At 40.7% G+C, this 26,313-nt stretch overlaps 1 protein-coding gene across 1 annotated transcript in view; it reads right to left on the bottom strand.

Annotated features, from left to right (window-relative positions):
• Window positions 1-2,041: 2,041 nt before the first annotated feature.
• LOC114066601 (tyrosine-protein phosphatase non-receptor type 5-like) overlaps window positions 2,042-26,313 on the bottom strand; it is a gene marked incomplete at its 3' end in the record, with an annotated part of 53,025 nt that continues 28,753 nt past the window's right edge. The window contains exons 3-8 of the mRNA XM_027901406.1: window positions 17,729-17,910; window positions 16,715-16,834; window positions 14,784-14,867; window positions 8,453-8,691; window positions 5,509-5,698; window positions 2,042-2,126 (exon numbers count right to left, since the gene is read on the bottom strand). Of these exons, the coding sequence (XP_027757207.1) occupies window positions 2,042-2,126; window positions 5,509-5,698; window positions 8,453-8,691; window positions 14,784-14,867; window positions 16,715-16,834; window positions 17,729-17,910 (900 nt within the window). The remainder of the gene's footprint in view (window positions 2,127-5,508; window positions 5,699-8,452; window positions 8,692-14,783; window positions 14,868-16,714; window positions 16,835-17,728; window positions 17,911-26,313) is intronic.

The following is a 26,313-nucleotide window of genomic DNA, read 5'->3' as shown; positions in this document are numbered from 1 at the left end:
GGTCATGTTCCCAGTATTCCATACGGTTTTACGTAAGCAAGAGTATAAATAAGGAGAGAGAGGAAGCTCTCGCTCTCTTTCTTCCGGCGGACCCAAGGTGGAGGTAACTCTACTATCGCTCTGCCCGGGTGAGGGAGTGAGGCCTGGCGTGTCTGGTTGGCCTTGAGAGGCGGACAGTGCTGTGGTAGCTGTGTGGTGTGGCTCGCTTCCTCTTGAGGGGAGTATTTAACTTTTTGTCCCTTTTTGTCCCTTTTGTATCCCTTTTTGTCCTTTTTTCCCTTTTCCCTTTCCCTTCCCTTTCCCTTTTGGGGAGTTCCCTTTTGTTGGTAGTGTGTATATAGTTTTCTTTAGATATATATAGTTTTCTTTATATATATATATAAATTTGAAATTTATTCGGTTTGGGTTCTTTTGGTTTTTTTTTCGGTCGGCTGGGAGAAAGTGAAAGGGAGGGGGAAGGTTTTGTCCCCGGGGTCCAGGCACTTGGCTGGGAGTCCCCGGGGTCCAGGCACTTGGCTGGGAGCCAAGTCCAACCTGGGACAAGCATAAAACAAATGTTTAGCTCTCCTTGACAGCACCAAGCCATTCGAAATGGAGGTAGTGGGATAAGAGCAAACACTCCACCCTCCTCCTTCCTCGGCAATATCAAGTCATCCTTTGGTCCCAGCCAGGTTGCACAGAGGTTACCAGTTTTTGAATTCATTCAGAAAAAATACTCAGATCATAAGAAGCCTGGAATAAAGTTGTTCAGCTTTAGACAGGTGGCAGGGTACAAACCAGTTAGCTGAAATAGAGAGGTCAAAGTGACAACACTGGCTGCTAGCAGACATCCATGAGGCTGAGATGAAGCTTGCAGCGAATAATTAGCCCACTGAGATCACTCTTAATAAAATGTGGTAGTGGGTCATACTCAGTCATCTGATTACAACTCCGGAATGGGATTTTCAAAATAGCAGCAATTCTGATGCTTCAGTTTAAACATCCAATATTACACATTTAAAATAGATTCTGTTCTCAAAGTACCCATTAGATACCAAATTCAGAATACAGAGATTGCTTAGAAATCTGGAACTCGGGACATCTGAGATCATCAGCCACTTTTGCAATCTTCCCTTTCCAGCAAGAACAGTGAATTAATACTTGAAAAATTCACCTCAGTCATTAGCACAGCAATAGTGAAAGGTGGTTGAATGTTTTTATGCTTCTTGTCTAAGGTATGAGTAAAGGCATCAGAAGGGTTGCACACACTGAGCTGCAGCTGCTGGAGTTTCAAGACAGATTAAAAAAATCTCTTTTGAAACCATTTCCAATCCAGGTTCATTGACTGAAATGTTAGGTATTTTTGACTTCTCTGCACTTATCTTTGCTAACCTGGCATTGAACCTTTTGGACTTAGCAAATAGAGTTACCATGGCTACTGGTGGCATCTTCCAGCAATGACTTAGAGCAAAAAAAGAGGCATGACATCCAATTGTTTAACTTTTCAAAATACCTTTAAGTATGAGAGAGGGAAATGATGACACTTGTAAAACTTTGTATCAAAATGCTTCTCAAAATTCCTATTCCTAGCTACAAATAAACTCAGAGTAATAGAAAAGAAAAATATTCTTATCTTCTGTGTCATCTTAATGCCACCAGGCCAGTTCCCTATATTCTCAGTCTGCATTTGAGGCATGATTCTGAGAAAACATGGGTGAGCAAAATAACATTGCTAGAGTTTATTCCTTCTAAAGGAGCTGAGTCTAAGAAACCACTAAGTAACATCGAAATGAACATCAAGATCTTGGATAGAATTTTTAAGCAGCACCAAATGATGCAATTCTAGTAACTTAAAAGCCAAAGAGTCATGCAAAATCAGGAGCAATTAGATTCTTCATGCTCTGTACCTCTTTGGAAATTTGATTTATACTTTGAAGCCATGTTGCTGCTTCATTAACATGACCTTTGGACGATATATTGTGGTGACAGGACACTTCATGCAAAGCCCTCCAGCATGTGGAATAAACCATCCTACAAGAGTGACTTAAAAGCATGAACTTACTCGGGAGAATTGTCTTGTAGCGATTCTTACGCACTAAGCCTGGAATATCATATTCCTTTGGGTCAACAAAGTTCATTGGAATTTCCTGTTAAAAAAACAAACAAACAAACAAACAACAAAAATCACAAAAACATAAGAGACGGTATGTGGTATTATTAGACTCACATGAGGAATAAAAACCCCAAGCCCATTATGTCCTCACTGTGAGGGAGGCAAATTGATGAAGTTAACTGAGACACACGGTACAGTACTTCTAGCAATTTACCACCAAACTATGATTGATGTTTCCTTTTACTGTCGCTGGCTTTTTTTTTTTCTGAAATCCTTAACACAAAAACGCTCACAGTGACTAATTCATTGAGTAACACGCACCACAGCGTTATGTTCACTCCTAATATTATTAGAACTGCATTGCAAGTGTAGGCACAGAACTAAGCAAAAGGTGGTACTCAAGACACTGCTCCAAGAGTGATGGACCTCAGACACCATCCTTTCTGACTCACATCGCTTCCTCTCCGAGGGTGTAAGTTATTAATTTGCTAGGGACTCACACCAGCAACAAAGTATGACACACGCTATGGCGTGTTGGCGTACTGACCTGACTCTGTGCAGCTGGGATTTTGCTCATCGTGCTGTCAAGTTCCATGGAGAAGGACAGCAAATGGGTATTCAGGGGTTACCTGCTCTCTACACTGCTGGTGCAAAGAACACACAAAGGTGGAGGGGCTTTGTATTCTCCACTGCACATCTCCTGCAATAAGCAGTCAAAGCCAGGCAGGAACAAGTGGGAACCTTCTACCAATTGTAGTCAGTAGGCATGGGATGGGAAGGGAAGCATTAACCATACTCAGCAGAGATGTGGTTCATGGGAACTTGGAAGCAGAGCTACTCCTCCCAGCTGCTGCACAGAGACACCACTACTGGGCATAATCATAACAGGAATCAGGGTTGAGTAAGACAAGCCTCACTCTGGGAAAAATAAGATGAGCAGAGCTAGGGACTACAGAAACATGGAATTGTTAAGATTGGAAATGACCTCCAAGATCATCGAGTCCAACTGTTCACCTAGCACCTCCATGTTCCCTGCTAAGCCATGCCTTTAGGCAACACATCCTCATGTTTTTGAACACTTTCAGGGATGGTGATTCCACTGCTTCCTTAGGTAGCCTGTTCCAGTGTTGAGCAACCTTTCTTTCAGTGAGTAATTTTTTTTCTAATATCCAATCTAAGCCTGCCACGGTGCAGCTTGAGGTCAATTCTGGAACTTTAAAAGACTATCTCTTCTCTCTCTCTCGCACAGTACAAAGAATACTTTTGGGTTTAACCAGAGGCAATGAATGATAAAAACATTTTGTTGAAGTACTTTTGTATCAATTTGGAGAATTGCATGGGAACAAAACCTTCATATTTTCTCAATTGTTACTTGGTGTTTAGTCACTCCAAACTCTTCCTGAGTCAAGCTCCATGATCTCTTTTTTGCGTCTTAAGTCATTCACTGTTCAAGTCAAATCTTGGTTAAATCAACAGGACTTCTGCCTGAGTAAAAATTCTAAATCTTGTAAGAATTTCAGGATTTAGCCCTGCAAATGTCCCCTCTGACTTTTCTTCCAAAATGAAACAGAGCTGCTTGCTTCATTATGCATCTGGACTTAAAAAACCAAGCAGGTTAGACAGACTGAAAATACACAATGCAGAGCTGGCTGGTGATAACTGTTTCATAAAAAAATTACTAGTTCACAGTTTTTAATTACAGAAATGATCACACAGCATTTTGATTACACAGCATTTTTATCTGTGCTTTTCAGTTTTCATTAAAGAATGAAAATAGCTTTGGATAGTTTGGCTGCTGAATGAACACCAGGAAAAAACTAATTCCAAATCCCTTACAGAAATGAAGCATATTTTTTCCTATTTCTAACATTATTTTCTTTGCTTGAAGGCTACAGTGTACCTCAGAGACTGATGAAACTGTATGTGGACTAGTTCAGCATTCAGTTCACACACTAAGTGAACATTTCCTCCCTAAAACAGTAATAGATGCTTTACCTTGAAAGAATCATGGCATGCCTACACAAAAGCTGCTTTTCTTCAACTTGGACAGCACTAAGTGAACTAAGGACCACAGACACCTGATGTTCTGTTTTAAAACAGAAGCCCAGACCATCCCCCTGTTCTTGTAAAGTGAAAAAACCCCCTGAAAACGCACAAGGAGGGAGGACAGCAAGTGATACTCAGAGCATTACTCCTTCCGTTTCAGGTCATGAAGAGGACAGGCTGAAAGAGCTGTTATGTTGCAAAACATAATCTTCCTCCTGCTCTGCTGAGGTTCCATGCTTAAGAGAATATTTGACTTGGCAGTATTAAATTCAGCAGCTCTTGATCACGTGCCCTGCAACACCTCAGCACGCAAAGTCTGTGCTCTGGTTACCTCCCATCTTGAGCAGGAATTTACAACCCTGCCTAGTAGACGTAATACAGCCAACTGCAGCATTTTACATACTACTATTTTTGTCACGTATAATAAACATGACAAACATGACAATGCCTATTACATGGACATCCAAGTAATTGGGAAGAGACTCAATTGCATGCAAAGATCTAAGAAGTTAGGGTACTCACTACGCCAAAATGTGTCTGACCTTTGTCCTAAACTACTCAGAAATCCAATTTTCAACTGCTTGCTTCATCTGTGTAAGTATATTTTCCCAAAATGAGGCAAAGAGTCTTTCTGCCAAAGCATCAGTGGATACAGTGAGCCAAGGATATATATTTCAAAATCCCAAAAGTAACTGTCAGAGAAGCTTATGACTAGTAAATAATAGCCCTGTGCTAACTAAAGAACATCGAGTAGCTCCACATCAAGCATTAAGCAGCAAAGAGAACGGGTTAGGGTGGTTGGGCACTGGAACAGGCACACCAGGGAAGTGGTCACAGCACCAAGGCTGACAGAGTTCAAGAAGCGCTTGGACAGTGCTCTCAGGCACATGGTGTGATTCTTGAGGATGGTCCTCTACAGGACTAAGGGTTGGACTCAATGATCCTGGTGGGTCCCTTCCAACTAAGCATGTTCTGTGATTCTGTAATTTCATCCCTAGAGCAATTCCAGACACATTTCAAAAAGTTATGCCTACAGAAAACATGGCTTTTCTTCTGCATTCTGTATTCTTTTTTATAAAAAAGTAACATGCCAACAGCAAAACCCAAAAAAACTTGTGAAAAGTAAGATTTGCTGTTGTCATTGCCAGAACTGTTTCTCTCGTTTTTAAGTGACAATATCACTGAAAGCTTTCAGATATTGTCATTTCAAGGGATGACAAATTTGGGAATTGCATGAAATGCTTCACTGATGGAAGCAGAGTTTGTATGTACTACTTTTAGACTTGCATAAAATAATAGCAAGGTTCATAGGAGAGAGACATCATCTAATTTTTATTGATGCTCCTAAAAGAGAGAAGTCGGATACTCACAAAGAACTCTGCCTGGAGTATGAAAGGATCCAGTGCTTTCTTGTGCAGTTCCTCTTCAGTAAGAATGTTTGATGCTGTCTGGAGGTATTCTCGGGCTGACTGTTCCCGTGGTGACATGACATAGCCAAAACCTTGCTCAGAACAGCCTGGGGTACACATATCCAGTGTGAGTGAAACATTTGAACCTCTCCTGCAAAACAGAGCGGTCAAAGTTTGCTTACAACAGAACAGAGTGACCCACCATTGTCAGCAATGGACACAGCCCCAGTGACAGATTAACGACTTCAGAAAAGCAAAAAAAAAACCAGAAAGCTGGTTCTCATGGGTACAGTTTGGTCACTAACTGTAAAAAATAGGTGATGCTTCTTGTGTAGGCAAGACCAGGAGATGATTTTGTGCACTGAAACATGAAGGCTGACACTCTGATCGGTGGAGTAAGATCCTGGGATAAACTATCAGTTCAACATCAATAAAGATAAGAAAAGTCAACCACTGTGGTGAATAATTTTTATGTCTGAAAAACTTTGTTTCCACGAATTTACATAATGAAAAGGATAAAATGAAAGTCCCAACATTTTAACAGTTACATTGAAAACAGAGATACTGTCGAGTGTAGAATTTTTAGTGGCTTTATTGTAAGTTAGCCACGCAACAAAACAAAGAAGTCAAAATGCCTACATTATTTATTGAGTACCAGTCTTAACATATTTCTGAGCTTCTGCCAATCATCTCACATATCATAGACAAAAGTAAGATTTAAAAGGCATCAGTGAATCTATATTGAAATATCTTTAACAAAAAAATAAAGTCACACAATATGATGACTACTAGATAATTGTTCTGTATATCCACACAGTAAACCTATTTTTGATGAATCTCAACTGGCAAAATCTAGTTAGGAGGTGAGTGCAGGAGCTGTTGAGAAATCGCATGGTCAGCTCGTGGAAGTTGGGTCACAGCCCTTTCCTGGATTCAGGAGTTTTTCCAAAAGAATGTGCAGCTAGCCTCTTGTTATGATTCAGTGTCATGGGGAAATGATTTGGAATGAAACATGACCACAAATGGCAGACACCAAATCTTCAGTGATATCTTTCAAAGGATTTTGACCTTACCTCCCCGTGTGCTATTGAACAGCTACCACATTTCTCCCCAGAAACAGATGCATTTGACAATGAATGCTTTTAGTTCTTTCAAGGTGGAAGAGGCTACATACATGAATAGTTCTTCAGCATGAGGAAAGGAGATTTCTTCTTTAACAACAACATTCAGTAGTGTTTGAATTTAACTACTGATTATCCCTCTAATGGTGTAGGTAGTCAAAGAATGAGAGGGAAATAAGATAGAGAAGTAAAATGGATTCCAAAGAAGGAGAGGTAGGTAATTTAACACAAAACCAAACAAAGGAGAAGTGTCCAATGGTTAAAGTAAATGAAATTTGCCAGAGTACAGCTTAAACCTGAAATGATGTCTGTCTTCTCAAGAATAAGTGTATGTAGAAAACAAGTTTATTTTACATTTTAAGTGTACACATAGTATACATTCTACCTAGCGTGAGAATTTCAAGCAATTGCTTTATTTTCCCCACCTTTAGTTCTTTGACAAGTTTTTAATTGTAATTCATTACCTTAACAAATTGTTTGCTCCCCAACTGATACCCCCCAATTGATATTCCCTAACTCTCTCGATACAGTGAGTATCTTTCCTGCAGGTTAGCAGTCACCTGAGAAGAAATGTCAGCATCTCTATAATGACTGAAATGGAATGAAATAGAAGATAGTGAAGAGCACAAATGATTCAGGCTTTTCCAGCCCAATCTTGCCATAATGAAAGAAACAACAAAACTCACTGATGGCAGCAGGTTCAGGGACAAGCCCCAGAGGCTACTGCAATCTCATGTGAAAGGTAGAATATAGCAATAAAAGATAGGAGATTTTAGGACAAATGTTATCACAACATATAAAATGAGAAAAAATGCTCTGAGCTCATGGAGTGTAAGTTGAAAGTCTCTTCTGTAACATCCCTTTTACTGTGCCCTGTGGAGATTTAAAAAATCAGCATCATACTTCTTAAAATCTAAATTCTGCCCTTTGTTTTAAGTTTTAGGTATGAAGATTAACTATGGTTGGCAATCCAATTAAGCCTGAAAACATAGAAATAAAGAAAGGTGATACTCTGCCATGCTGGGCCCTTCAGTAACCTCATTCTTATTTAAAACACCATCACCTTTGCAGCATTTCTTTACAGGACTTCTTTCATCAAGACCTTTGTCTGATTTCACTAATAAAATGGAAAGAACACAAACCAGAAAAAAAAAAGTCTGTCTTCTGCCTTGAAACTGCCTTTTACCAGCTGTGAATCTCTCCGAGAAGCTCCATTGCCCTGATGGTTCAAGCAGTGAACACCAGCTCATCTTGATGTTTCATTACTGAGTTAATTTGAAACAAATTCATTTACTTTTGGACTAACTCATTTATACAAGAATTATTGCAGATGACCACTCTTCCTATGGTGTTCTTCTGGAGAACTGTCCTCCAGCATGAGTGACAGAAAAAAAACCTACAAGATCCACCTCTTTAGAAGGTGAAAGCTTTCACTGCCCTATAGTGGATTTCATGCTATGCAGTTGCCATCATGGGGAATGGCAAAAGCCTGAAGAAACAGAGATATATTCAAAGGAAAGAAATTATGCTTTAGAATAGCACTTGTTGACAGCTGCCTAGAAACTGAACGTTTTTTTAGGTAATATGCTTAAATTTATAACTGGACTGAAAACAAGATAGGAAATAACTATAAATATATATATATATGTAATAAAGCGTTTGACTTTAAACCCCATTTTAAAGTGACATTCACAAAGGCAATAAAAGCTTCCTGCTTTGCATAGAACTCCTAAATCCACAAATTCTGGGACCAGACTTTCCCCTATTAGCCACATCTACCCTACCTTTCTTGCAAGCCCACGGATTTAACCGTTAGAGTAGCTGGGTCTGTCTCCGCTTTAATGTCCATTACGCAGTCAAAGACCGGAGTCTCCGGTACGGGATCCAAATCTAGGAAGTCATCCTCATTTTTATCCTCTGTCCACTCTGAGTACGTGAATGAAGGCTGTCGGCTCACAGATTGGCGTCTGTCCTCTTGTAGCGGGAAGGGGGGGTCTGGTCGGGCTCTGAGCAGATGCCAAAACTAAAGGAAACAAACATTTTAAAAAGCCTTCTGCTTGTTGCCAGCCCTTCCACACAGCCCAGAGGATGGGTCTTCAGGGCAACATCCCAGCTCACTGGAATGTATTGGAACTGGAGAGCACTGAAGGGGACAGGAATGTTCCATGCAGGAATAGCTTTGTGGTGCGTGTTACAAGGATTCACATCTACCCATTCAAACCTGCTTTCAGCCACAGAGGTTTCCACAGAGTTGGCCAGGCTTAACTCCGGGATACAGTAAAAGTGGAATGTGCTTGTGACCATCATATGCAAGCCAACGTGATATCACTGTCCTTTTGTTCAGTTTCTTATCCTTCCCAGGTTTGTTTACAAAATAAAAATCTATTATAATATTCTACAAATCATACCTCTCCTGGTTTAATAGTTTTCTATCTAAAACTTACATATGGCTGAGTTAAGAAAAGAAAATATAATTGAACTGAATGACTTTGTTAACCAAAATTTATATATAAATATATAAATATATTTGTATACCCAAAATTTATATATAAATCCATCATTTTTTAAAAAGGCCTCTGTTTTGATGTACCTGATTCTGAGGCTCAGAACACCCTTATCAGTTTTTGGCAAAGACTGTTTTATAATCTAATCATCTGATTTGACCATGGTATAAACATTAAAAAATTAATCTTAATTTGGAAACCAGATCAGTAGATTGTTTAAATCCTTCACATAGGCCTCAGTTGAAAATTTCAAGCCCAACTCTGGACTCCAGGATCTGGAACTTTAGGCCAGCTTCATCCATGTAGCACTGAACTAGGAGTAGCATCACTCCGGATAAATGTCGTACAAACTGCAACTGTACTGTCATGAATCCTTTTGAGACTAAGAACAGGTCTTATTTTTCCAAAGTAAAGCCTCTTCTGTCCTTTTCTTATATGGCTTTTAGCAGACAGTTGAATTTGGAAAATGTGCCACGAAAGGTCAAATGTCTTCCTACGCTAGTATAGCACATTAGCCCGTACAGGTTTGAAAGAACAGTTTTCTTGTGCCTGTCTTATTTTCATGTACTTTCATTTCTCTGAGCCTAAAGAATGAAAAGAAGTGAAGCAAGTTTTAATTTCTGTCCATATCTAGCTTTAGCCAGTGTTAGACTCTCATAAAGCAGCAGTATTTATTTGACAGCTACAAAATGCTTTTTCGTTTCAGTTAATCAGAGTACACAGGAATTACAAAAGCAAACACAGGAACACCATTTTACACAAACCTGAGGCCAACTCTGAACTGGGTCTGTCCTACATTCTCGGCCTGTTACATGACAAGCAAGAAGCTGGAGGATCTATTTTCACTCCTTGACTACTAGAGTTTGGCACTACCACATGGCACTAGCCATGGTTCTTACCCATACTGCAAGACTGTGATAGCTGAGCAGTGATCAGTAACTCTGTACTGCTGAAGAGTGCTGCTGTACCAAAATCAGTGCTTGTGCTGAGGGCCAAGTGTAAGGTCTAGGTACCAATCCTCTGTTACAGATTCTAGAACTTGTATGGTGACACAGGGCTGATTTTACTGGTGATTCAACCCACTATAAATCCAAAGCCACAAAAAGTTCCCCTTAGAAACAAAACATCTTTCCTTTACATTGAAAAAAGTGTGTGGCAAATAAGGAGCTGTCCAAGATACTGGAAGAAATTAAGTTATACTTAAAAGTGATGAGGTTACACCAAACAATGGAAGAACAGTCCTCTCTGAAGACCTGCTCAGAAAAACATTTCAGTGCTGGTTCTCTGCAGGAGCCTGAGTGTTAACACACCATGGTATCAGACAGAAGACAGATAGCATCACTAATACAAGCCTCAAGCACCCTATCCAGCCTTTTGTTTTCATCATGACTGCTAAACCACCCAACACATTCTGGTACCTGGGTGCTTCAAACATTAACTGATGTCTGCTCTCCTGAAACATTTGCTCTACGTGTATTAGAGTTACAAATTCCCCCCTACAGGAATGAGCTGGACTTCAGCATGTGTGCAGACCAGACAGATATCACTTCTGAGAATCTGCTGAACTACGTTTCTCACCCTTGCTACCTGGCTCAACAGTTACTGCTCTGCATTAAAGCAACAAAGCACCCATATAAACAGGCACATTTTCTCCCTTTCCCAGGGAAGTGGTAAAGTAGTGCTGTAGATTACCACAGCTGATGAATAAAAAAAAAAAAGCATAAGCTGCTTTTCACTGGTGTGCCATTTAGTACACATCCCAGGGGCTACGGGCCACTCAGTCTCACCTCAGTGCCCGATGGAGCGTTGAGGAGTACCCTGGAAACCATGTTAAAGCATATGGAAAATAAGGAGGTGATTGGTGACAGCCAACAGGGCTTCACTGAGTGCGAATTGTGTCTGACAAATCTGGCGGCCTTCTAGAGTAGGATTACAGTGGTGGTGGGTAAGGAAAGAGCGACTGACATCATCTACCTGGACTTGTGCAAAGTATTTGACACTGTCCTGCATGACATCCTTGCCTCTATATTGGAGATGCATGGATTTGATGAATGGCCCACTTGGTGGAGAAGGAATTGGCTGGATGGTCACACTCAAAGAGCTGCGGCCAATGCCTCGATATCCAGGTGGGGACCAGTGATGAGTGGCATTTCTTAGGGGTCAGTACTGAGACCAGCATCGTTTAATGCATTTGTTGTTGACATGGACCGTGGGATTGAGTGCACTCTCAGCAAGTTTGAAGAGGACACACTGGAGGGAAGGGATGCCATCCAGAGGGACTTGGACAGACTTTAGAGATGGGCACATGTGAACCTCAGCAAATTCAGCAAAGCCAAGTGCAAGGTTCTGCATGTGTGTCAGGACAATCCCAAGCACAAACACAGCTGGGGGGATGAATGGACTGATAGCAGCCCTGCCAAGAAGGACAGGGGGTACTGGTTGATGAGAAGCTCAGCAAGACCCAGCAATGCACACTTTAAGCTCGGGAAAAAAAAGCATCTTATCATGGGCTGCATCAAAAATAGCATGACCAGTAGGCTGGGGGAGGTGGTTCTCTGCCTCATGAGACCCCATCTGGGGTCCTGTGTCCAGCTCTGGGGCCCCCAGCACAAGAAAGACATGGATCTGTTGGAACAAGTCCAGAGGAGGCTGTGAAGTTGATCAAAGGGCTGGAGCACCACTCCTACAAAAACAGGCTGAGAAAGTTGGGGCTATTCAGCCTGGAGAAGACAAGGCTCCAGAAAGACCTTAAAGCAGCCTTCCAGTAGCTCTAGGGGGATTACAAGAAAGTTGGAGATGGACATTTTACAAGGGCATGCAATGACAGGACAAGGGGTAATAGCTTCAAATGGAAAGAAGGCAGATTTAGATCAGATATTAGGAAGAAATTCTTTACTATGAGAGTGGAGAGGCATTGGAACAGATTGCCCAGAGAAGGTGTGGATGAACCATCCCTGGAAATGTTCAAGATCAGGTTGAATGAGGTTCCAAGCAACCTGGTCCCGTGGAAGGAGTCTCTTCCCATGGCTGGGGAGTTGGAACAAGATGGTCCTTGAGGTCCTTTACAACCCAAACCAATCTATAATTCCATGTATATCAGAGTGGGACTAACGTATCAGGTCCATCTCTAAAGAGAGAAGGGTACATTTGGGAAAGCAAGATTTGATTATAAAGGCACTCCTCAAAGTAAAAGATCCCTTCAAGGTGTCTTCTAGGCAGCACATTGCTTAAAATGAATTTTAAAGAAGGAATGAGCGAGAGAGAGATGACTCAGTCAAGAGTCACAGGAAAAATAAAGAAAACAATAAAGAAAACTATCTTTATGCAGCTATCTGTTGTTCACCAGGCTGGGATTCTAGAAACCCTTCCCGGTTCATTCACTATTTTCAATGTTCTGCCAATGATTGTTTTATACCTTATTCCTTAAATATTGTTAGAAGCAGATATTTGCAAACTGCAAAGCAGCATGAGCTGAGACATCTGAGAGTAAGGTAAGAGGTAGACAGGAAGGGACAAGGCTCATGTGCTCTCTCTAAACAAATTCTCCTTCCTAATGTCCCCATTAGAGAGATAACCCTGGGCAAGATGGACCATTGGTATAAACTCACAGGATGTTTCTTATACCCTGCTGCCTTGTGACTTATTCAGAGAGCCAGGTGACACAGCGTGACATTCGTGTCTCTACTGCAGCTAGAAGACTGTTAGCACAGACCACAGGGACACAAACCAGTGCAAACCTGGCTACAAGGAAACTGTTATAAAACTTTTTCCTATACAAAAGTTTTAGCCAACACTTAAAAATGGACCGAAGTCTGCTCTGATCTACGCTAGTATTTGTGTTCACCTGCAAGGAATTCAAATGCAAAGCGGTTCAAACTGAGATCAGAATTTTTGGGCACACAGAATTTTCACTTCATGTTACCTTCTGTGTTAAGAAGGGGTCACAATAAATGTTTCCATCCACCAAGAAATAGTTGAATATGCACAAAGTCGCACCCCTCCTATTCAGATTTTCAGCTCAGAATGTTTTTGGGGTTTTTTTGTGTTTTGTTTGTTTGTTTGTTTTTTGTTTTGTTTTTCTTTTTTTTTTTTTAATTTAGTCTTTGCAATTACAGAATCACCTGAAGTTTATTTTTGAGGACAAAATTAATCTGGATAAGGAACAGCATCATGAAAAAAGCAGAAAATTGCATAAACCCAGCTAACTTCCTTGCCTGCATCAATGATCATAATAAGGAGGCATTAACTATAATTACTTTGCCTTGTGAATGGTTTTTAGAAAGTACATTCACCTGACACATTAAAGAGAAGATTTTGCCACTGTGCTGCCTCTGAGTGAACTTAACCATGGCATACAATGTGACATACTTCCTAGCAGGGAGTGTGGCCAGCAAATCACAGGAGGTATTTCCCCTCTTCTTGGCCCTGACCCAGCTGCACCTTGAATACTGTTTACAAATTTTGGTCTTCCAGTTTAAGATAGATACGGAAAAACTGGAGTGGGCCCAGCAGAGGATTGCAAAAGAGGTCAGGGGTGCAGAGTATAGGACCTTTGAAGAAGGTGGAGGGAATTGGGCTTGTTCAGCCTGGCAAGAGGAGGCTCTTCTTCGTAGTGGCAGCTGTTACCACAAGGGACAATGGCCACAAACTGCAGAAATTCAGCTCAGACATTTAGCTCTGTGAAATTCACATCAGACACTATGAAAAAATTCATCCCCAAAAGTGCTGTACGTCTCCTTCCCTGAAGGTTTTCAAAACTTGTACAGAAAAATGCATCTAACTGAGTGTTGGCAACAGCCCTGCTTCAAGCAGGATGTTAGATCAGCAAGCTCTAGAGGTCCTTTCCCCCCAGCAGTCCCATGATTCTATAATGTAGTTCATTATACTGTGCATCACTCAAACAGCATGCCAACAGTATAGCTTCAGCTTCCTGAACTACCCAAGGGTGCACCTCTGTAAGGACAGGAGGTGATGCTTCACCTGCATCTTCAGTAACTGCATTCCCACTCTAAGAGAACAGCATACCAGGGTACGAAAAGCCACATTCAATTAGAGCTCCCTAAAAAGAAAGCATTTTTCATAGTTTTCCCATCTACCACACAGCTTTGTGCCAGTTACGCAATCAGTGGAGAAACACGATATTCTCCTCCTGTTCCCGAACAGCTGACGGCTAACTAGATTAATTGTAAGTATGCCACTAAGCTTGTTCTGCAGCTGGGGTCTTGGCCTACATCTACAAGTGCTTTACATTCAGAAGTACACTGATGTTCTGGAACAGCTCTTTCTGCCACTGAAGTCAATGGATTAAGGCTGTTACTGGACCACATCCCTTCTATTTAAGTGCAAATTGTTTGCCCATCTGTGGATGGAAAGAACAAAAACCATCAGTGTGATCCCCAATTAATCAAGAAACTTGGTTTCTTGGTTAAGAAACCAAGGTTAGTTCCTCTACACAAAGCAAGCAGATAATTATATAGAAACGGCCCCCCAAAAAAATGTTGCTTTACAATTAACTTGGGCGTTAACACCAACAACTTCAAGTAAATTAAACATCTTACAAAAACTCACTGAAAAAGGACATGAATATAGTTTTCACAGTATCATAACTTACCAGAGATCCTACAAACAGCAGTCCTAGAGAAGCTAAAGACAGCACGATGTATGATACCACAATGCTCCCAATTGTAGTCAGGTTCTGTGAAACAACAGAGTAGACAACCCATGAAATATTTAGGGACACAGTACAGTGTCTGCAAGCATGTTCTTGGCAAACTGTGTATTATTTCCCATCAAGCAGTAGCCATACCATACTCACCTGTGGAAAAGCCGTCAGCACCAGAAAAAATGCCAGGCTTTGGAGAAGACTGAAACTGAAACCATCTCCAAGCCCCATCAACTCAGAAAGTCTAAACCCCAGGTTTTGCTGTCAAGGCAAACAAGAATTCTGCTTCCTACCCTCATGTGTTGCCAAAATTGAGATCTGGATCCACAATTCAGTTTTGCAGCCCGGACCCAATGCTTCATTGCTGCAGTCAGTGCAATTTTATACATTAGCAAAGGGCTCTGAAGGCAGTTTAGTTCTGTTCCTGTGTTTAGAGGTCCTTACATAAAATCCAGCCACAGAAGACTTTTCTCTGTTTTCTACATATTCTGTGAAATACCACCAGGTCAATTCACACCACTGGAAGTGAAATTAATTCCAGTGTCTTAGCCATAATTAAGTAGCTTATAGTTTGGCCTGTTCTCAGTAGCAGGTGCAAAATTCAGTTCTAATGGGCTTCAGTGGTCAAGGAATTCTACTCTGTTTCTGTCCCATTAGTACAGCTAAAAAAAAAGCTGGAGTTAAGAGCTTCCATTTGCTTATTTAATGACAGAAGATTTCTTTGCCTTTACTGTTTTCAAGTCAAAATTTGCATGATAAACAGTGCTATAATAAACAGTCCTCAAAAATCTGCATGAACATCTGCACAGTCATACTTGGGATGTTGTTGTAGTGTGTTCTAGGAATCAGTTTCCTCCATGCAGAACAATTATTTTAAGTTAAAATCAAACAAATCAGTGATTTTCTGTAAGGAACAACAATTTGTTAATGATTCAGCCACTACAAATAAGACACAGGCAGTAGTCTATGAAGAGTTCTGTGTCCAATAAATCCAACTGCAAAAGGGCAAGGCAAAAGTGCTTCTTTCGAAAAAAACCCACGAAAGAGCAGGCGACATGCAGCTCATAAACACTGATAAGAGGAAACAGAAAACAGTCACCAATTTACTTCAGTCATAAAAGGCACAGAATCAGATTTTTTATTTGTACTGCATAGCCTCTGCTACAAAGATTATGTACAATGAATCTAAGCATTCTGATAGCAAATATATTTCATCTGATTTTTGAAAGTAGCTGTTCGCTATTTAATTAAGGTTCTGTCCACACCAGAAAAATCTGCACTGGGTGTAATTACCAGTAATTTATCAGATGAATCATTCTGGTATACGTGTCATTATGTCATGGTGAGAAGCTAAGCAGTTTTACTGGTGTAGCTTTGTAGATATAATTGAGCCTGTACACCTAGTACACTTGAAATACATTTACTGCACATAGATATATTCTAAACACTCAACAAAAATAGATTTTGGGACTGAGTATGTTGTGAATTGCACCTTTTATGTGGGTTGATCCATTCTTTCAGAATTTAAGGTTTTATTCATCCTAATAAATGAAGTTCCAGCTCTCCCTTTACTGTGGACTAAACCTTAGTGGGCTGGCTTCTTATTGCTTTGTTTCACTTGCAATTATTAGCACATTACAAAAAATCTGCTGTGCTGACCTAACATCATAGCCAAAAACTCAGCACTGTATCTCAAAGATAAAATACTGATCTGTTTTCAGGAAACTCCTTTTACCTTCTCAGGAGAGACACACAATGCAGCAGTCACTGTAATATGTGAAATACATGTGCATTACACTTCTAATCAGAAGAGATATTAGGAGCACCACCTAAGGCTACTGACATCAACTACATAATCAGAGAGGAGTACAGGGACTTACCTCCCCTTGATCTGACAAAACCTGTTTAAATGGGGTAAGCAAGTACGAGAGCAGGTCAAAGGCATTCTGAGCTGCTGGGATGGTCCCGTAAGTGCCGTACCACAGCATCATGCAGAGAAGCTGTGCAATCAATCAGAAAAGACATAATGAGCACCTCTCATTATACAAACATTCATTTTCATTTCAAGACTGCATAATTAACTAATTTAGTTAGCATTGATTTCATCTTGATTATCATTTTTGCTTTAAGAAGTCAGGTATTTTCTAGGCTGTAGATTAACAGGAATAAAAAGACTTGAAGGCTGCATACCCAGCTACTACTAACTAGATGTGCAGCCCTGAGTTACGCAGGCTTACTCTGATCCACACTAGAAAAAGGACTGCCCAGGTGTACATCGAAAGAGCAACAGATTCCTCTGACCTCTTCTAGATCAAAACTGGTAATTCAGTGAAATGACTATGCTATTAAAAAACTATTAAGGCCTCTCTGAAATCTCTCCCAAATCAGCCACGTTTGCATAGACATCTCTTATAAATAGATACACACACGCAGACAAACACACATAGGAACTTTTCATTTGAACCTCTTATAGGTGCTGCACACACCAGAGGTAACATAAAACTACAAAAGCAGTGATGTTTTACGTAGGACACACACAGAGAGATATAACCTCATCTCTGACAGTGAAGGGCACACCACAACTTCACTGGGGTACACTTCCTGATCCACTTGTTAACAAGACAGGTGTTTATCCCCATACATACCAGCTACAGAAAATGGATTTGATGGGAGACCAGTCATTGGGCAAAGGCATTTGTAGTGAGGCAGTAAATGGAATGGGAGTCTGGGACATGAAAATGCAGGGGCTGTTTGCAAGGTAGAGGTGGCTGCAGAAATCAGAGGACTGCATCTATGTCCACTGCTACATCTACAGTAAATGAGGAGGAACTCCCAAGCCAACCGAGCTTAAAAGGAGGGTCGCAGCATTTCAAAGCTATGGCAAACTGCCTTACCAGTATCTGTGAGAGGACAAACAGATACATGTGGTCTCCAGGCATTAATCCATTCCATCGGGGCGCCCAACCAAGCACTGCTGTTTTCTGAGAGGTTTTCAGGGACTGCTCCTTCCTGTTCAGCTCTTCTTGCTGTCCTTCAGCTTCATCCATTGACTCCATAACGGCTGGACTGGAACAACCTTCACGTGAAAACGACATGTGCAGGGGATGAAGAGTGTGTGACCCCGCAGGCACGGCAGGGGCTGCGAGGGCTATTGTTTTCCTGGAGACGATGGTTACCTCTCAGTTCTGCATCAGTAAGTGCAGCTCAGGATTGTGAGCGTCACACTCTATTAGTGCAGTTTATTCACCTGCCTTCGTCAGAAAAAAGTGAGTGTGGGCGGATAAATTATTTTCCCTTTCTTTCCGGAGGTGCAGATTCTGGGCTTTGTTGTTAATAAATTCTCATCTACATTGCTGCACCTTTTCATTTTTACTTTTTAAAAGAAACTATCTGTGCTATTGCCTAGCTACACACTTCTCAGCTAAATGGTGGCACAGAACCCATTTTTTTCCCTTCCTGCCTCAATTTCTCTCTTCTCCCCTATTCATCTGCTTTGTCTAATTTGATTATAAATGTCTGAGGTAGAGCTTGTTTCATATTTTGAGTCTGAATAGTGCTCAAAGGCTCTGGGTTTTGGCTGAGTGTCCTAAGACACTAATAAAATAGACTTTATTCTAATAACCTACTTCTTGGATGAATTCATACTCAAGAGCTATTTAATAATGTTGTAACGTTATTTTGTTTGGCAGAAATAACTGCTGGAGTGGCTAGTCCCTCAGTAACGGTATTCTGAACAGAGTCTGTGTAGATAAAAATTAATTTACAAGCTAAAAGGAGTGAAAGATCAGACCCATTTGATGTAAGTACTACTGACTCACATCTTTCTACATGAGGAAAGCCCCAAAGCTGCCCTGTGTACAGCACTGTAGCCTTAAGCCTAAGCCAGCCACCTGTGTCCCAGGGAAAGGCCACATCATTGGCCCTTCCCTGGTTTCAGAGAATCACAGAATATGCTGAGTTGGAAGGGACCCACCAGGATCATCGAGTCCAACTCCTGGCCCTGCGCAGGACCCTCCCCAAGAGTCACATCATGTGCCTGAGAGTGTCGTTCGAACTCTTCTTGAACTCTGTCAGGCTTGGTGCTGTGATCACTTCCCTGGGGAGCCTGTTCCAGTGCCCAACCACTCTCTGGGTAAAGAACCTTTTCCTGATATCCAACTTAAACTGTTTGCTGAAGTCAACTATAAAAAGTTCTTCTCAACAGATATTTCTCTAAATGTCTCACAACAGTAACTCTAGAATCCATAAAGTAGCCACAGCTCTAATTAGACAAATGAAATATAAGGACCTTGTATCAGCTGAGGGTCTCACCACAGTAAGAATTCATGAAAATACAGGAACATGAGATGTTTATTCCCACTCTGCTACTGTTCTCCCTCCCCTCACTGAAACAAACCTTAGGACATCCATCCCTGCACATGAGCACAAGGTGTTTAGGAAACACTGATGGCTTCATCTACAACGTTCTCTATTCCCACAGCTGCCCAGTAACAAGAGGGTCATCAGGGGAGACTCAGAGACACACGAAGACACATCTGCAGTGTACTACCACGTGTTTCCCCAGGAGCACAAGGTTACTGCTTTCTTGTTTTCAAAATGTCCATGTCAGTTCATGATGAGTAATGGCCTAGCAAGGCATGCTGGGTATAACCAGTTATATGTAACGACTTCATTGTCTTTACACAGATATTTCTCAGGAAACATGGAGAATGTGCATCTAAACAGATAAAACCCCATGCATGTCATACCACACGTACGTGCTGAAATTGAAGTTGAAAATTGTCAAGCTTATAAACTACTTCATATCTCACTGGATTTGAACAAGAATTAAGGGGAAAACACTTGTTAATGATTGCCAGTTTTTTCCCTGCTATTTCTGTGGGATGTTTATGCTCTGTGTTTTGGAATGGGAATTCGAAATTTAGCAGGGACAGAATCTTGATGTCATAAACTATTTTTGTCATCCCTGCAGAGAGATATGCACCTGTGGCTGAGATCTAAACCTTCAGAAATATCTGTTTATGTATGGTTCATTATTGTTTGCTGCTAAAGTCTCAAGCCTTCCATTTTCACTAAACACATTTTAAGTTCTACTTTTCCTTTATCTACATGAAATAATAAATTTCTGTCCCTAAGAATGGTTAATAAACACATTTACTGTTTTTCCAAATTCTGATGGCTTCCTTTCTTCGATACTCCTCCCCAAAGCTCAAGATAAAATAGATATGGTGAAGAACTAAAATATTATTGGGAAGACAACCCAACAAGGAGACAGGGAATGCAGATTTCAAGCTCAGCTTTCAATTGTTTTTTATAAGTCATAATATTTCATATTTCAGAAGATTTCTTTTAACTGACCAAAGGCTCGTTCACCTGCTTTATGTAGCAGGTAAAGAGAATATCTTTATTTTATATCTGTAACAGCCTGAGATTTTACAAGGCCGTTTGTGTCTAGGTTGGAAACAAAATCCTGACTCTAAAATGACAATGTGAAGGCCACTTAACCACATGCCTTCTGGAACAAAGATGTCAAAGTTAGGGGACTGTTCTGTGTCTGTAACCATGGGGATCTATGCCTCTCCACAGCCCAGAAGTCCAGTTCTTGGAATTCCAGTGTTGTTTAGTATCATCTGTACAACTGGTGGAGTCAAATTCTCCTTCTTATGACTGCCCTATGTGAAAGACAATAGATTACTTCTACTTTCAATTATTTTCACTGCATAAGGTCCTGGCCTTTGGACCTAGGAGCCCAGGATTCTAGCTCTGCTGAATTGAAACTGTTATCAACAGGTATTCGCACTAATACAATAAAAGACAAGAGGGGCAAGAACTAAAATACTGGAGAACTGTCTGTATTCATATGTATAAAGAAACTGATTAAGATACATACCTTGGACATGTAAAGAAAAAGGCCTGTATTAATTTAAATTCATGCAAACATCTGCTCCTCCAAATCCCAAAAGATTAGATTCTAACAAACATAGTGATGCTCACCTAGGGCTCTGTATTGATATAACTATGTCATCTTTAAACAATACTGCAATTACCACTCACACTTCACCTTGCAGTCCTATATTCCTGTATTGTTTGCCCTAATGGACCTTGGATTCTTTCAGTGTGCAGATGAGGTAATAAATGAGTGAGACATCAGTAAAGCTTTCTTGTCTCAAGGTGAATGTGAAGGTCTGGAGAGAGCTGGCAAGGATGACTACCTCCAGGAGTGAATTGCACCTCTCCTCTGTTGGTGATTTGATTGACAGTTAAATGTAACATCCATATGATATCCTCTTCTATTCCTGCATCATGAAGATTGGGATTCAAGTTCCACAGGTACTTCTGCTTTGGTGCAAGACTACGGTTGTTAGAAAAAAAAAACCCTTTGGCAGAAGAATTGAAAGGTCTCTGACATCTGTAGCAGCAATATGGCTTATTAAAGCAACCAGATATTTCAAAACAGCACCATAAACTTAATCTCATCCTTGCTGTTCAGGGTAAGGAACTTTCTGGATCATGCCAGGGATCCAGTAATCCTGTGTTCCTTCCTTAAACGTTGCCACCAATACAAGCTGCCCAAAATACATGGCACAACATGCTGCTATTGCTATGGAATAATACATAGGGAAGCATCTTTCTCCACTCAGGAGGTAAAAGCTGGCTTCTTCAACTCTGAAAATGCCTATTTTAAAACACCTGTGTCTCCATATCTTTAATTTTCTGACTTTATTTGTGGGTACATAAAAGGCAGAAGAATGAAACAACACCTATTTGCGCTCTCAGGAAAACAAGTGCTTAGAGTACCAGGCTTAACCAAAATGCTAAAAGGCACTGTAGCAATGACAAGCAAGTCAATAAACCTCACAGTAACAAACATGCCACGATCCCATCAAATCCTGCTGTGGGTGAGGCATTCGCAGCTCTGGAACTCAACTGATTCATACTTAAAGCCTTCAGTGACAAACAAAACAAAGCAAATCAAAAAACAAGTCCCCAGAACTGCACATCCTGGCTGTTATTTCCTAGTGAAATTAACACTTTAAAAGCAACTTGTGCCCTCTTCTGTGCACGGGTGCTAATGCTCACGGAATTGACACAGCTCCTTTGGCCGACTTAATTTAATAATGTATTTTTGAGCAAAAAACTTGTTTCTCATCAAAATTGTTTTTATAACAGAAATAAAATGTACCCCAGCAATGAAAATACAGTGCTCTACAGTTGATTAAACATTTATGCACATCCATCACACTGTCCCTGCAGGGGATTGGATGGTACTGCTTCTTCACTGGGAAATATAAATTTTGTCAACAGTGGTTGCTTCTTCACTGGTGGTGGAATCCCCAAGCTTTGTGAATTACCTGCCAGACACACAAAACGAGGGAAAAACAGGCCTCACCTGTTCTGCCAACTCTCAAGCTGCATTAGTCAACACACCATAGATGCTCAGCTGCATTGTCCCATAATGGTTTAGGGTTTATAGAGATACATATTGCTCTGAGCCTATCTTCATGATGGTTGTGCACGGCAAGAATTTATAGGAATGGACCACAAAGTATGAACACACCAGCCAAACTTCACATCCATCAAGATTACCAACACTTCACACCAGAATCATAAATACATGTATAGCTTTCAGACCTTCAGATATCAAAAGGCAAGTGCCCACTGAAATCACTGTCTTCAATTTCCATCTAACTGCTAGGGAGACCTGCTGTTGATGACAGGCAGTAGATGAATGTACACTACTGATACAGAGCTGCAAGTCAATTGATATTCATTGATATGCACCTAAACTGCATGAGCAGGACGCAGCCCTTGGCATCACAGTTCACATATCCAGTCAAGACCTTGTTAAAAACTCACATCATAGGACACCCTGATTGCAGGCAAGTCCAGGTGCTGGCAAGACACATCAAAGCTGAAAGAGTTGCCTCAGAGTGCACATGAACAAGAGGCAGCTTGTGCTGGAGGGTAAAAACACAGCCTGTCTATCCAAAGAATAAAGCTTTAGGAGAAACGTATTGTCTGAGAAAACACTCTCTTTTTTGCTCGCCACTGCAGAATGATAAGGATGGAAACTGAATAATTAGCTTTCTTTGGCACTGCAGTGGTAGGGGAGGAAGAGGGTAAGAGGAAGAGGACCTTTCATACTTGCATAGCAAACACAGCTTGTGTATTTTTAACTCATTCTGCAGGAAACCAACTACTGGATCACTATTTTATAACTCTGACACTTCTACTGAACACCTTTGTAACCAGCAACCTAATGTATTAAGTAATAAACATGACAGAAGCTGCATCGTTACTGTTTACAGATAAAATTCACCATCAAGCAAAGCTTGTTTCCTCTTGATGCTCTCTTCACTCATAACTCATCTGATAAGTTATGTCAAAAATTACACTAAAGACTTCATGATCTGTGTTGAAAGCTGGGAATACTTTTTGCTGTTATCCTCAGAATGCATCTCTTCCATTACCAATTTTTTGGACCTTTCCCATCATGGCACACTGTGCTTAATCCCTGACCTCCTCTGTTTACAAGAGTTCAATACAATTATGTTTCCCAAATGGCTGAATAGAATACTACTCAGGAGCAGAGCATCTAGTCCTTAAAAGTATCCAGATTAGGAGTTGCAAAGAAGAATATCCACAGATGCACCCTGCAGCTACCTACTACTGGCTGACTGGAGATAGAAGGGATTTACAACAATATAATAGCCTCAGTACTCCCAATTCCACTCTGGATTAAGTCCAAGTTTTAGCTGCCAAGAACTTGTGGTTGGTAGATCTTGCATTTGTAATGCAAAACCACATAGAGAGCTACTTCAGGAGGTATCAGACAGCTTAATTCAAACACTACCAACAACCCCAAGAGATCCATGTATCTCACTACATTTACCACTAAACACTTCCAGGCACCAAAGCAACTCTAAAATCTCTTTGGTTTTTAACTGGAAGCCAGTTAGATCAAACCAATGGTCCTTTGTAGGACTGCAAACTGTAACTGCAGATTTCAGTCACCCCTGTGTAACAGAACTTAAAGAAGAAATAAGCCTGACATACCATCAATTTAAGGTCCAAAAAACTGGAATTACCCTCTCTGACACATTACAGAGGAATGGAAGCCTCTTCAGTCCACACGACCAGCAGCCTGGTTATCAGTCTCCTGTGTTACTCAATCTGAGATGAATTTCAGCTTACAATGCTTTCACCTTGCACTAAGTGTATCTTGGACTGTAAGAATAAGCTGGGCCAAGCTAGAGGTATTTATAGCTACGTGGAGAACAACTGAAATTTCTAACATTTAAGGATTCCATTTGGGTAAACTGAATATTTTCACTAAAATGATCACACTGGAAGTAGCCAAGAATATTTATATTTCATTCACTCCAATTCCTGGGTTGCTATGCCCATCAAGAGGAATTCAGCTGCTCAACAGCTCTCAAGTGACATTGTTTCAGCCTCTCTGAAGATTTGAGAGAACACCACCTCATTCTTGCTTTTTTTTGAAAGTGTGTGTTGGGAAAACTCCATGACAATTACAGTTTTAAAACTGAGTTTTTAGTAAGTATAATCACTGATATAAACTGTCTACCTGCTGTTGATTAGTCAGAGAAAAATCTACTTCAGTTCTTCTTTCTGAAGGACAGTCACTGAAACTGCCAATAAAACAACTTCTTGTATCATTGCAAAACTGCTTAGAAATGGTCTTTCCCTCATACTGAAGCGAGAAGGTTAATTTACCCTTGTGCAACAGAGGATAATGCCCAAATATTAATTCTCCTTCTCACTTGCTTTGTCCATGAGTGGCTGCTAGCACAGCTAAAGGCAGCAGCCTCCTTCTGAGGAAGACAAACATTCTCTGTGGAGTTCTCTGAACAACAGTGCAGAGAAGAAAAGGGGTGTCATATATAGCCAGGAAAACTACCAGAGACTTGCGCTTTTAAAACTCAACTGGTAGAATCTGGCTGCTGCTTAAGCCAAACTCCGATTACCAAAAGGGAAAAACACATCAAGAGAAAAAAGAAAGCAAGGAATAAAATCATGTATAAAATCTGTGAGCAAGACAGGCAATGAATCGAGGTTGATGCATTTCTAGCCTAATGGTTCTCCTCTTTCCTTGGCAACAAACTCAAAGAAGAAACTTCCCTCTCTCCTTGCAATAAGTCCTACTGAAAAAAATTCTCTGTGCTGGTGGGACGCACAGCTCCATCCGTAAGCGGCTTATTCTCATCTCTGAGGGAACAGGAACCTGATGCCAGTGTGCGAGGAGAATAGTTGCCTTTCCACTCAGCAGCTCCCTGATGAACTGCTGAGTCACACATTTTCTCTGCGTTCATTTCACACTGCTCCCACTCAGTCCACCTGCCACTTCATCTGGGGTGGGTGGGAGGAGAGAAAGAGGTGAAGTAAAAAAAAATGTTCATGTTCACCCAGGACCATTATGATGATACCACAGGGTCACATATAAAAGCAAGCCTGCAAGCTGCTAGAGAGAGATGGAGAAGAGAAATATCAGATTGCAAGACAAACTACCTCCCCCTATTCTTCAACAAGAGAAGACTGGCCAGCAAACAAGTTGCAAACCTCATCTGATTCCCAATCAGTCACTGATGTTATGTGCTTGCTGATATGTTCTCAGAATTTAGGGTACAGAGGAGGCCTTGAGGTTTTCCCTCTTTTCTGTGATTTATAAGAGCTTTCAAGTTGTGATTTTTTTCAGAAGTCCAACAGGTACTGTGTAGTAACTGTCTGGATGCCACAATGGTAAGTGAAAATACCATCTGGATAAATTCCAGTTCCTAAGGGCATCTTCACCTGAGTTGCTGCAGTGGAAATGTCCATCAGCTCCAACTTTCATCATCAGAGATGATGAAGAAAAAATTGTAGCCATTTTCTTGCAGGGTCCATAAAACCCAAGCATAAAAGGAGTCAACATATCCTAATACCTATTAAATTATTGTACAGAAAAAGACTTTGCTATCAATGGCAAGAAATACGTTTATCATGGTTACAGAGGGTCCAGATTACTCTTAGGTAGGACTGTACATATAGAAACATATATTTAATTAAATTGCCACGGTAGTATTTTTTTCTGTGATTAGACTTCTGGACAGTATGGTTTATAGGTCATGAAAAAAATGACCAGAAGCTTCCTAATTTATTAAATCAGTCTCTGAAAAAATTCTTCTGAAACTAACTTTCAGACTAACCCAGGACAACTATGATTGATTTTCAGACTATTTTTTTACCTACTGCTACTGTTAGCATTCACTAGAAAAACCAAGGGCTTGTTAGGAGCTAAATAAGGATTTGGTTTATTAAGCAGAATTAGCGATTCAAAAAGTAATCCCTCTGAGAAAGAATCTGTTCTTAGGTAATGTTCAGTCGTGGTTCTTAGTGATTCTGGTGCAAATCTGTTTGCTTGAAAATGTGCTTGTGCTCTACAGACCTGAAGCACAAAGATAAAGCCCAGTCTCAGACA

Source organism: Empidonax traillii, unplaced genomic scaffold, assembly GCF_003031625.1.
Source record: "Empidonax traillii isolate 1590-97213 ecotype Southwest subspecies unplaced genomic scaffold, ASM303162v1 scaffold783:size459103, whole genome shotgun sequence".
Taxonomy (NCBI): Eukaryota; Metazoa; Chordata; class Aves; order Passeriformes; family Tyrannidae; genus Empidonax; species Empidonax traillii.
This window is presented reverse-complemented; position numbering and strand designations above follow the sequence as displayed.